We start from the raw sequence: 13,825 nt of genomic DNA on the forward strand, positions 1-13,825 counted from the left end.
GGGTTCTCTAAGGTCACCTTTCATCCATAAAAATAGATATGAAAGCGAAAGCTAGAGTCCTAGACTAAATTTGTAAATGATGATTTTTCTACTTCCCACTGTCAAAAATTTTTATTAGTTCCCCTTATTATACTTATTGCATCGTTACTTGCCATGTGTCTGCACGCACGCATCCAAAATTTATACCAAACCTGCCCCCCGAAACCAAAAGGGCAAATGCCATTCAGTTTTCCAGCAATTCAAAATTTCATACAGTTCACCTAGCAGTTTCCAGTTTGGGTTTGTGCGTGGGGAGGGGGCTCTTTCTTCTTTCCCATACCTCTCTTGTTGGTTCTTAGAATTGTTTCAGAAGACAGCAAAGTGTTTCCACTGGACACTTCGTGCATGGGCTTTTCTGGAGCTTTGCTGGAGAGAGGGTCTTTCTTCATCTCTTTCTTTATTTCCTACAAAGATAGAGAAAAGGAAAACAAGATTGTAGTTTAACATTTTAGAATGTCTCTGACTATTTTAAGCTTCAGCTTTCTGGAAATGAACTATAATGACCTCAACTCAGTGTAACGTTTTAAAAACACCATTTCCTATATTTCTGTAGCTTGTTTCTCTTATATTTATTAGAGAAGCATCTGGTCCTATAAATTGGAATAATGTCCAAAGTAGTTATGCAATCTTCTGTGACTATGGTCATTCCAAGTGATCATAAAGGCCACCAAACAGCTCTAAGTGTTTGAAGAAGGATAAGCTTTTTGAACAAGGATAAGCTTTGGCCAAGCAGAGTCCCTCCTCAAAAGCCTTCTGGTTTTCACTTTTCCCAACAAGGGTTTAAAGAAGTATATTTCCAAATCACCATTGTGCTCATGATTATTCTAAACCCAAAAGAAGATCATTTAAGTTTATTTATAGTCACCAAGGTCCTCTGGTTTTTTAATTCTTGACCAAGAGAAATAGAAAGATCACAAACTAAAATAAAAACTATAATTCTAGGCCAGGGATCAGCAAACTGAGCCCACCACGTGTTTTTGTACATAAAGTTTCATTATAACATAACCCCCTTCATTCATTTAAGTGTTTTCTATGGGTGCTTTGATGCTACAAGGGCAGAGCTAAGTAGCTGGAACAGAGATCCAAGCCTAAAATACACGGTCCTTTACAGAAAAAAGTTATAATACGTGGTCTCTTATCAAAGCTCCATTAAGATCTGGATTTTTAAAACCTGATGCCTGAGACAGTTATTTCAAATTACTTTAATAATTTACATAATTATTTTCAAAAGCATGAAGAGCCAGAAATAATAGTAACTCACAGACTGCAGACCTGGGCAGGGGAGTTCTAGGCTTGTCTGAACCCATGATCACACTGACTTGGGAAAAAAGAGAAGGGGAAGGGGCGAGAGCCAAAGCATGGCTGAGTGGTTTCAGGGCTCCAGAGAAGTGTTCTCTAGAAAGAAGCTGGGACAACAGCCGGGCATGGGTCTTTCTGTGAATGAACATGAAGATGGAAAATTAAGTAGGGGGCCACAATTTGGCCTGGGCAGAGAGCAGAGGTGGAAAGAAGAGAGAGAACAAAAGCTTGTCAAAACATAGCCACTGCCTGGCAGCTTCCTACACATCCGCGTGTTAGTTACCGTATCCAATTCCCCAACTGCTGGCTCTGTTCACGACAGCCTCGCCCTCTCTCCCTAACCAGGGCCCCACCGGAAACCAGCAACTGCGGCTGGTGCTCTGCTGGGCTGAGAGTTTCAGCTGACACCCCAGGCCAACACAGCAAAGCTGCGTGCATGCATGTGTATGTGTGTGTGTGTGTGTACACGGACTCCCACCTCAGCAGCCCAGGCACCTGCTAGAACAGCAGTTGCTGGGGGTTTCTGCAGCTTCACAGGCAGATGGCATCAGGGGACAATCTGCAAACATTGCCAGCGTGAGCCGCATGAAGGGATGCTTTCTTAGTAATGGCTGCCAGCCTGCTCTGGTTCTAGAAGTAAAGAAAACAAGCCACGATGGGGGCTCATTCCTGAATGGTTGCTTCTCCAAGGGTAGAACGGTTGCTCAGACATCACTTTCCACTGCAGTGTGTGGGTACAACTGTGCAAACGCAAATTTCCAACCCCCTGGACACAACACAATCCAGTGATGCAATGTCCAATTTGGCCAAGGAGTAATTCAGAGAAATTCAGTGGGTTGTGGGTGACATGGTTAAACATTTGCTTAGCACTAACCACTAATGGCACACAGTTGGGGCAGGGTGAGGGAGTGCAAACTTTTGAGAGACTGGGGTGGTCACCAGAGAAAGCCTCAGAAGCCATGGTTGTCAAGAATGTTCATTCCCCAGGCTTCAGAGCAGCACCCCAGGAGCTTTGAAGGACTGATCTGATCAAGCAAGTGCTTAAGGGCTGAGAAACCAGCAACAGGAGAGAGGTTGGTTTGTAAGTTTCAGATTCTGTTGTCTCCCAATGACTGTTCACATTTGCCAGATAGATAAGTCTAATGACAACTTCATTTCTTAAGTTGCTTCTTAGATGGAAGCAGGGAGGAGACAAAAAATAAAGCAGGTCCTGTATTTTGTCCAAAGAAACCAATCAGACACATAGGCATGGCAGCACATTCAGCAGACCCTCCACCTTCCCAACACCCAGGTACACCAGCCTCAATGCAAGAGGGAAGCTATCTTGCTTGACAGCCCATCATCTACCCACCTACCCAGGCTGGAAAACTCAGTGTTAACCCTCAGATCGAAGCAGCCACCCAGTTGGGCTCTATCTACTTCCTCAATCTGTTTCTCCTTCCTCCCCCACTGCCTTAAAGACATGCATACCAGGCAAAGAACTTGAATAGACATTTCTCCAAAGAAGATATACAAATGGCCAATAAGCATATGACAAGATGCTCAACATCATTATTCAGGGAAATGCAAATCAAAACCATGAAATATCCCTTCATCTTCACTAAGACGGCTAGAATTTTTTTTAAAGGAAAACAAGTGTTGATGAGGACGTGGAGAAATTGGAACCCTCGTATATTGCTGGTGGGAATGTAAAATGGTGCAGTCACCGTGAAAAACAATATGGATGTTCCTCAAAAAGTTAAACACAGAATTACCACATGACCCAGCAATTCCACTCCTAGGTTTATACCCTACAGAGTTAAAAGCAGGGACCTAAACAAATACTTGTATGCCAACTTTTACAGCAGCATTATTCACAAGAGCCAAAAAGTGGAAACGATCCAAGTGTCCATCAACAGATGAACAGATAAACAAAATGTGGTATATATACATACAATAGAATATTGTTCAGCCTTAAAAAAGGAATAAAATTTTGATGCACACTATGACCTGAATGAGCCTGGGCAACATTATGCTAAGTGAAATAAGCAAGACACAAAAAGGTCAATATTGTATCATTCCACATATATGAGGCACCTAGAACAGGCAAACTGAATAGAGACAGAAAGCAGACTAGAGGTTACCAGGGAGCGAGGGGAATAGAGGGATGGGAGTTAATGTTTAATGGTTATAGAGTTTCTATCTGGGGTGATGAAAAGTTTTGGAAACAAAAAATGGTGATGGTTGCACAATATTGTGAATGTAATGAATACCACTGAACTGTATTTTTAAATGGCAAAATTTATTATATACATATATTTTACCACTATAAAACATACACATGAATACCAGCTTACATTTGAGAGTTTACCATGCACCAAAGCCTCCTCTAAGAGCTTCACCTGGATTGCAACTTTTAACCTGCGTAGTAGCTCTATTCAAAGATGCACACGCCAAGACAGAGAGCTAAGGAAACTCAAACAAGTAGGAGCCAGAATTGGAACCCAACCTGTGTAGCTTCAGAGCTCACCTCTTAACCACTCTTTCCCCAAGTCCTGCTTGCCCCCAGTCCCTCCCCTCCCAGTTCAACCTCCACACTGCCTCAAAAGACACTCTCCTAAAACAACTGTCTGCTCTTTTCACTCCTGTACTGAAATCCTCCAGTTACTTCCAAAAGACCACAGGGCAAGCTCTTTCATTTAAAAAGTTTTCAAATTGTACAGCAAGCCACAAGTCCCTGTGTATTCACTTCTGGCTCAAACTATCTGACATGCGTGCTGACCCCAGGGTACCAATTACCATGCAAATGCAAGTTGAAGAGTACACTTTTTGAACACCATGATATTCACAGATGTTTGATGTCATGGACTCCTATTGGCAGGCTCCAAAAATTGGTGACGATGTTGGGAAAGCCACAATCTGACACTGGCTAGGGCTTATATAAATTAAAGTGCTTTAACAGATCTTTTTTCACTTGCTCCTCACAATAACACTATCATTTTGTTACTGAAAAAAAAAAATCCTGATTTTTCTAGACTGATATATTTTGGCATATACGAATCATGAGACCCAGTCGCGCTGGAGTAACTCCTGCCAACCTACAGCAGCTAGCATCCATGTACCTGGAGCTCTCCGAGGTTCTGATCCAGGTCATGGGACTCTGACTTTCCTGGGTATGGGCATTCCTAACACCCAGCCCTCAGTCTCAGCTTTCTGATCATGAGGCCTATATTTTTAACCATTTGTTAAGAACCTGGATCCTACTATCTCAGTGGTAGGATTGGGCCAGAATTGTGGGCCACAGGGGCTTACAGATTTATACATACCCATGGATATAAGTCAGCAATGATTCCACTTGCTTTAAAACACTAGAGAATAGTCAGGTTATCAGCTAACCTCTTTAGGAAGGAAAGAAAATCTAGCTTCTCTTTATCTCAGATCTGATGCCTTAACAATGGAAACTTCACTTGTACAGTAAAACTGAGAACATCAATAAACTATCGATGCTCTGACGACACTAGAGCTGTGTAGCAAGGACCATCTGAGTGAAAGGAGAGGGGAATTCACACCATTCTTGTTTCCTAAAGCACTATGTTGATCACTGCCCAAGATGGCTTCCCCATTTATGGAGGCCATGAAGCCCCAATAATGCCACTCCAGCAAAAATTCTGTGACACATTTAGCATCCTGCAAACGGCAGCCTCACTGGGCAAAGGCATACTTTGTACACAACTGGGAGCTAAATTAGCATCGTCTGCTTTCTGATCAGCGGAGTTGCTTGGATGTGGCTGGTGGCTGAGCCAAATCGGCTCCCTCTCCTCCTCGACTCCCATCTGTTACATATGAAGTGTGTGCTGGGGAGTTGACTGGGTTGAACCTTAACTTCTTTCAACTAACCAAAATACTACACAGTAAAACACCAATGAAGGTCTGGTTTGGGGGCCCCTCCTCCTTCTCATCCTTTATGTCTTCTACCAACCTCGACAAGTCAAGACATAGGTGTCACAGTGGACGGAGAGAATGCTGCCGTGAGTCAAAACCCCAGAACTAGTACTGACTGGGAGGGGCACAAGAGAGCCTGCTAGGAGAATGAAAATGTTCTATAATTTGGCCTGGGTGATGGGTGCACAGGAGTATAAAAACCTAAAAATTCATTGAGCTGTATTTCTAAGATCTCTGCACTTCACTAAGTGCTATTTCAATGTAAAAGAACATCAGTACTTAAACCAGAAGAAGACAGACTCTTTTAAATTGAAATGTGCTAATCTATCACCCTAGAAGGTCAAAAACTGGAAAAGCTAGGGCTTGGGTGTTTTAATATTCAACTCAGGGGGTAGAAAGCTTTCTGGGATCAACATTAAGGGGATGGATGGGCAGAATGTGCCAGATGCACCTACCAAGTGGCGTCTCATTGAATTGGCACAATCAGCTGAGTGGCTCTGCTCCCTCCATGGCGCCCTTCCTCTCCACCTCAGCTGCTTGCCTCACATCCTGCAATGCTTCCTTCTCTCCTGCCACCAAGAGTACAGGAGCACAGAGCAGGCTGGTGCCACTGACACCAGGGGAGCTTGGGGCTGCCGTGAGCAGCCAGAAACACTGGTCCTGGGCTTCCCTCTGCATTAGAGTAAGGCTGGGCCGGGCCCCCGGAAGCTCAGGGTTGAAGCAGGGAAGGGAAAAAGAGGCATCATTTGTCAGCCTGCCGTCAAACCTGGTCTGTTTCTTTCTGGAGGTAAGTCTTCCTTTAGAGCCAGATGTGGCTGTGGGATCACAGCTGTGCCCCCTACGCTAGTTCACGGAAAATCTTTTTGCAGAGTTAACCACTGGCAGGAGATAAAAGGAAGTCATTAAAAACAAACCCTTACACAAATCTACCGATCAAGAGAGTTTTAAATAGATACAGAATCCTGGAATAGCACATCATCCTCCCGACACAGACACACATGCATGATATCTTCCTGCCTGCCCCCCACACAAATGGCAAGTTTAAGGAGCAGCCGCCCCATGAACATTCACTGCTCACAGACTGTGCTTTCCCAGCATTTGGCTCCCTTTGCAGTAGGCTAGTCAGTCTCAAAACACCCAGGAAGACATAGCAAGTATCCTGAAAGTAATGGTAAACACCAAGGGAACTTCAGCTCTATCTGTAAGATTTCATTTCCTTTAAAAAAAACCTTCTAATTATCACAATATTTTTTTTAAAAAAACACTCATGCTGCTGAATCACAAAATGCACTAACTTCATTAAAAAGAATTGTAAAGAAAATATAAATATATATGGCAAAATATGAGGATTTGATACAGCAAGATGGTGAGCACACTGGTATTTGTTATCCAGTTTCTGTCTTTTTCTAATGCTTGAAATATTTCATAATTTCCCCTAAAAACTACATAGTGAAACCACATCAATGTCTCATACTGCAATGGCTTTCTTATATTTACAAAATACGCTGCCACTTAAAAAAGTGCTCTGACATATCATCATAAATATATCTAAGACATTTTCAGCTCAATAGATAAGAAGGAAAGTTGTTTTTTTTTTTTAAGTAACGGGATACCTATTGTCATATCTCTATGTAATCTTCAACTGCATATCTACACTATCATGTATTTGTAGTATTAACTCCCAAGAATCACCAATAGCACAAGCCCAGGCAAAAGGCTCTTGACCTGTAGGACGCGAATGAATGCTCCTAGATTCCGGACAAAGGTGAGACTGGCTAAATTCGCATCCTAAAGAGATGACATAGCTTCCTGATGTACGACACAAATACCTGCATGATAGTTAATGCCTTTATATCTGTCCATGCCCTGATAAACAGCTAGATTATTACCATTGGATCAAAAGGTGTCAATACCAACCGTATGGACATGCTTTAGCAGGCACTTAATAAATATTTGTCAAATGAATGGCCAATTTAGCAAGAGTGTTATGAGCAGGATGGTTACCTACAGACGAGGGGGAGTATTTTCAATTCAGCTCAAAGCTACGACAACACGGAAATCTGTATCACCCCAACGATAATGCAACTGGTGTTCACTGGTTGGTGGTCATAATCAACTTCTCACCTGACAGGATGTAGATCTGCCTTAAGAGCAGTAGGAAGAAGATATGGTAAGAAAATACAGTGCCTCATTTTTTAAAATAGGCAATACTATTTCTTTATTAGACTGTGAATATTAGACATTCAAAACAAATTTACTCATTTAAAAATTAAACCCTAAAAGCACTAGAAGAAAGCGTGAAAGAAAGATTTCACAATTTCGGGGTAGGAAAGACTCTTTGACCCTCTGACACAGTATCCAGAAGCCACAAAAGAAAGGGCTGATGAATCACAGTAAACTATAAATACAACATAGAAAAAAAAGAAAAAGAAAACTTATCAACAAAGAGAAAAGTCAAAGTGGGAGAATATTGCCTGTTATATAGAAAGAACTCTTTCCACAAAGTATCAGCAAAAAGATCAATGACACAACAATAATACAGCAAAGGACAATTCATAGAAAAAAATGACTCAAACATATGAAAAGATGCTTAACCACACTTATAAGAGAAATGCAAATTACAACGGGATTCATTTGACAATATCTGTGCAGTGTTCAGTACACAGGACCCTGAATCCTTTTGGCTATTTTCTTACACTAAAATTGTAGCATTTACACCTTCTATATTAAAATGTTTACATAAATCCTCTCTAGACTAGAGTGTGGGTTCTCAGGATACTGTCTTGGTTTTCACAGCACGTAGTGCAGTGCCTGGCATGCAGCTGGTACTCACGCAAAGAGTAAGGATGAGAGACACAGAGAATAGCAAGCACAAAAATCTCCAGAAGTTGACAGTCTACATAGAGAGGGATGTACATAATTTTTTAGTTATAATGAGATATTATTTTTCTTGATGTTCAATATCATGAAGTTTCTCAATGGGCCTCTCCAATACCCAGTGAATTTATTAGTTCTACTGATAAAAGATACAATTTTTATCTGTTATATCGGCAATAATAAAAAATTGATAATATAATGTTAGCAATGCTGTAGAGAAAGATACTTTCTCATACTGTCCACTGAGAGTATAAATTGATATATCAATTGGTACAACCTCTGTGGGAAGCAATGTGGCAATTATCTATCAAAAATGTAAATACCCATGCCTTTTGACTCAGTATTTCCACTTCTAGGAAATTAAACTGCAAATATACTCGCACATGTGCAAAGTGGCATATGCAGAAGATCAGTCATTATGGCATTGCTTAAATTAGCAAAAGACTGAAAGAATGTAAATGCGTGTCAGTAGCAAACTGGTTCCCTCAATTACAGCAAATCCATACCATGCAACTCTCTCCAAGAATGAAGCTGGCCCCAAAGTGCCAATAAGGATAATCACCGAGACATGTGGCTAGGTAAAAAAGTCTAATAATGTTTGCAAGCATTTGTACAAATTTGTGTGCATGCCTCATTGTGTAATACAGAACAATAAACTGGTAACTGAGGCTGCCTTAAGGGAAAGAAACAGGGTGTCTGGGAGACAGAGAAAACATATATTTTGTCCCTTTAATTGGTCCTATGTGCCTGTGTTAGCTATACAAAACTTTAGTTGATTTAAAAGTTCATAATTAAAATGTGCTTAGTATTTCCCAATCATTAGACTATTGACTGCTACCTTTTCCGCATCAAGGAAGAAGTTGACTCTGTCCCTTAATATAATTTGGTTACATCATTTCCACTGCTAGTTTGAAAGATACCAACACAACTGATCACAGTGATGACACTACATATGAACATACACAAAGCTTAAAAGAACGCTCTTTGGTCCATTTAGTTCATCAAGAAGGGGAGACAGGGAAGTAAAGATGTGGGGGAAATCATGCCAGGCCTACTAATCAATTGTTTTTCAATTCTGTGATATAAAATTCAGTATTATGGAAATACAATTATAATTAATCTCAAGATAACAACCCAGAAAAACAAATAAAATGCATATAAAGAGGCAATTTTAAACCTTATTGGAAAAATTTAAAAACCAAAAAAAAATTTTTAAAGGTGGGAGGGAAATAGCTCAGGGGTAGAGCGTGTCCTTAGCATGCATGAGGTCCTGGGTTCAATCCCCAGTATCTCCAAAAAAAAAATTAAATTTTATTCATAGTTTTATTGTGGGGAGAAGACATTTTGCTTTGGTGCCCAGAGTGCAAGTAACAAGAGTTAAAATAGTTTGGGATTAGCTAATTATACTCAAAAAGGTTAATTACATCATCTCAAATTGAGCTCCCTAGGGAGTGGGAACTTTCTCTATAAATCTCTTCTAGAAAAAAATTTTAAATGTTTCTGATAGCATCATACTTACTCCATGAAGCAGTTCTACCTGAAACACAGAAACTGTTAGGCCTTTTGCTAGGTAAACAGCTTGCTCCTAAAGAAAAAAAGAAGGGACATCCAAGGTCCAAAAGCCATTTCTTCCTTCTGTTTTTTTTTTTTCCTGTCATCTTTTTAACAGCTTTGATGATGATTAAAAGCCTGTGCTTTTGTGGCCCTTTGTTAGAATCCCTGTCATAGCACTGCCCCTTGTACTCTAAGTATGAGTCCATAAGTCTCTCTCTCGGTTACTCTGTAAGTGCCTCAGGATAAGAAATGGGTCTCACTCATCTTTCATCCCCACACACTCAATAAATCTTGGCCAGCAGGTGCTCAATAAATGTTAGCCGTTACCATCAGCTCTATCATTTCTTTTAATAGATATCTGAGTACCTACTGTGTGTCAGATATAAATGAAAAGAGTCCATGCATCTAACTCAATGTTCATTTTTGCAGTCGTAAGTGCTTCTAAGACTAATGATCTAATGGGAAAAAATGTAAATACACTAGGATCTCTTAAATATAAAGAGAAACCAAACACATTCCTCATTTTCCTAGGACTTCTAAAAATATGGAATTCACTTGCAATTATGAAAAGTATACTATGAGCAAAGTACTCGTCTAAGGGTTTACACGGAGTAACTCATTTAATGCTCATAGCCACACTAAGAAGTTAGGAGCATTATTATCTCTCTTTGACAGAGGGGGGAAGTTGGTCTCAAGAAGAGATGAGCACATAAGGCAATAAAAAGCTGAGTAAGAATCCTGAGGGGGGAAAAAAAAACAAAGCCAGAGGTACCACTTCTGGATTTCAAATAATACTACAAAGCCATAGTAATAAAAACAGTGTGGTACTGGCACAAAAATAGGCACACTGACCAGTGGAATAAAATAGAGAGCCTAGAATTAAACCACAGCATATACGGTCAAATAATACTCAAAAAGTAAGTCAATAATACCCATAGGGAAAGAAGAGTTTCTTCAAAAAATGGTGCTGGGAAAACTGGAGGAACACATGCAGAATAATAAATCACTACACTGGCAACCATATTACCATACGTAAATATATCAAAGTAACACATTGTATACCTGAAACTTACATAATATTACACATCAAATTTATTCAAGTTTTAAAAGGGGGGCACTGAGTGAGGACTGATGTCTGGGCAGTCCTGTAGCTGAGCCCCAGCTCCTGACAGTCACACCAAGCTCCGCCCACACAACGTGTACATTATTCATACTGCCTTTCTTTTGCTCCAGAGGCCAACTTTCATAAACTGCCATGTAAAACAGGAGACACAAGAAAAATGACCATAGAATAAACTTCCAGAAGTGACTAGTGCGAGAGCCAATGATTTGAAAGCTGCTCCTAAGTAAAGAAATTCTTGAATTTCTACCAACAAAAAAAGCACCTGTTTACTGGTTGTTGAAAGATTGTTTATGTACATTTCCATCCAGGATAACTCGATTGTCAAGAATAAATTATTCCAAGCCTGTGACAAAACAATGCCATTTCATGCTCATTTCCTGATTAAAGCTTTTAGACAGCTGGGCATTCTCATTTCTCAGAGCTGTAGGGAGCTATGCAAATTTCCACTCAGCAACTCCAAGATCATTAATCTAAGGAAAGCATGTGCAAACAGAATCCCAGATTTTATATTGTTTAAGTAAAGAGGAGGAGGGGCGGGTTAATCTAATTACCCTGTGTGTGGTCACCTGACTGTGGTTAACAAAAAGATCAAACGCTAAACTGTACAATCAGCAGAAAACTGCTAAGTAATGAGGCATTTCATATTACAAAAGGAGTGGGAAGAGGTGGGTGAAATTATTACATGACTTGGAACCAGATACTGCAGCAATAAAAATAATCATACCAAGCTTATGGGAATGATAGGCAGAGTATTTTCATTATCACAAGGAGCTGGAAGCATAACTATAAATCAGTCCCTCTCTCTCTCTCTCTCTCTCTCTTCCCCTCCCTCTCTCCCTCTCTCTTCTCTCACACGCATGCATGCACAGTCAATAAGACTGAAAGACACTTCTAGCAAAGGATGGCTAACTAGAGCTGAAGTCATCGGCAAGCAGACTCAGGCGGGCACTCATAATTAGACTCACTCTGCAGCCATGACCACACATTTGGCACTTATCACTCAGGCCCCACTACTGTTATTTCTCTTTCCAGTGAGGAGCAGCAGCTGGGTTTGGAAAGGTAGCCACACTGGCTCACAGGCAGCTGACACTTCAGCTCAAGTCCTGCCTCTGACACTGCTGAGGGTGTAACCATTGGTGCCTCATTTTCGTTAGTTGTAAAATGGGAGATTCAAATATTATGAAGCTCAAATGAGATCTTGGGGATGAAGGCACAGCCTCCGGGTCCTAGGGTTGTCAGGCTCCATCAGCAAGAGTGGGAAGCCCATCCACCAATGCAGAGCCAAGTCCTGAGGGGTGGTGAGTATTAAGAGGGAAAAAGGTCCCAGTGTAACAACTCGTAAGTGTGGCTGGTCTGGCAGAGGTCTCAAAGACAGACTTCCATGCACTCTCTCTCTCTCAGAAAGCGACCAGAAAGTGTGTTCTGCCAAATCAAGAGAGTAAAATGAGAGAGAGAGAGAAGTCTCCAGGACCCAGGGTGGTCAGTAATGGAAGATGGGGATGGGGGTTTCCTGGCTGACCGCTCACTGGGCAGCAGCCTCAAGAGCAACCAGTTCAGGTTGGAAGGCGCTGGTATTTTTCCAGGAGGGGGAGGAGAAAGGGAAGGAGAGAGAGAGGGGGAGAGAAAGACTAAGAGGTATTTCATAGAACTGTTTAGTTCAAGGTTTGAGAAGATTTGGATGTCCTGGGATAACGCAACAAACAAGAAAGAAAATTATTCTCTTTAGGGAAACCAAAAAGTTATATAAGGAAATTAATCATAGTATATTCTTGCTTCAATAAATATCAAGATCACTATAATAATGAAAACATTAAATATACTTTTTTTTTGTAATAGAGGTACTGGGGATTGAACCGAGGACTTCATACATACTAAACACGTGCTCTACCACTGAGCTAAACCACCCCCACCGCCCAAAAATATTAAATACAGACTGAACCAAAACCTAAGACAAGAGCATATATAGGTAGGACAGTATATTGGGGGGGGGGGCGTAAATGAGCTAAAATCCTCAACTACCAGAACAGGTAACAGACAATGTCTAGAAGTGAGAACGCAAGAGACAGCAGCACATGCGTGTTACTTAGATGTAGAGCAGCAAATACCAGAAGCAACAGCTCCAACTGAAAAGTGCCTGTCTCCTAAAAGTATGGCAAGGGCATGGGAAGGAACAAGGAGCTGCTGTTTACTCGTATAGGAGTTTTAAAGCATATATATATTATATATATGCACACACATATTATATACATATATTACATATACACACATATATATTATATATATATAACTTTGATTTTAAAAATTTGACAATTTTAGAGGCACACATGCTTGTTCCAAAAAAATAAATAGTAAAAGAGGGTATAAAGCAAAAGGTAAAGGTATACCCATAGCCCAGTAAAATCTAATTCCTCCTCCCCTAGGAACCATTAATGGCTACTCTGCGTGTCCGTGTCTGTGTGTGTGAGTGTGCATCCATGTGTGTCCCTACTTGTTTTTAATACAAATGGACTCACACAATATGGGGTGTTTTGCATCTTGCTTTCTTCCATTTAACAGTGTATCCTGGACATCTTCTCCCATTAGAGCTCTGCCTCTCTTTGTCAAAGCAGCACAGAATCCAACTACAGAGAATACCAGTATCAGAGTGGACGATCTGGCTGTGTGGGAAAGGAGCTTCCAGAACATGGAAGTCTGACCAATTGCAAATACCCAGATTAAAGGGTGCTAAATCAGAGCTGGGAGTGGGGGGAACCTGGGGAAATGGGAGGGTGGAAAGAAAATCAAAGTGGAGACACCTCTTTGGGGACACATGGACACTGCCTCTGCATTCCACTCAGCCAGATGGACGCATGCAGAGCCACATGTTTGTCACCATACCATAAATGGAAGTACACCCACTGTCATCGCTGGCTCCTCTGGCACGCTGATGGAGAGAAAGACTTGTGGCACAGCAAACTTTGGCTGTTTCTGCAGTCTGGCAGAATCTCCACTGCCACGTACAGCACTGGGACT

The 13,825-nt window shown here is 41.1% G+C and overlaps 1 protein-coding gene across 4 annotated transcripts in view; it reads right to left on the minus strand.

The window, feature by feature from the left end:
- The window catches only part of SH3KBP1 (SH3 domain containing kinase binding protein 1), a 298,864-nt gene that overhangs the window by 181,451 nt on the left and 103,588 nt on the right, over positions 1-13,825 (minus strand). For all 4 annotated transcript variants that reach the window (XM_074359924.1, XM_074359925.1, XM_045516323.2 and 1 more), the window contains one exon: positions 320-443. In XM_074359924.1, the coding sequence (XP_074216025.1) occupies positions 320-443 (124 nt within the window). The remainder of the gene's footprint in view (positions 1-319; positions 444-13,825) is intronic.

Source organism: Camelus bactrianus, chromosome X, assembly GCF_048773025.1.
Source record: "Camelus bactrianus isolate YW-2024 breed Bactrian camel chromosome X, ASM4877302v1, whole genome shotgun sequence".
NCBI lineage: Eukaryota > Metazoa > Chordata > Mammalia > Artiodactyla > Camelidae > Camelus > Camelus bactrianus.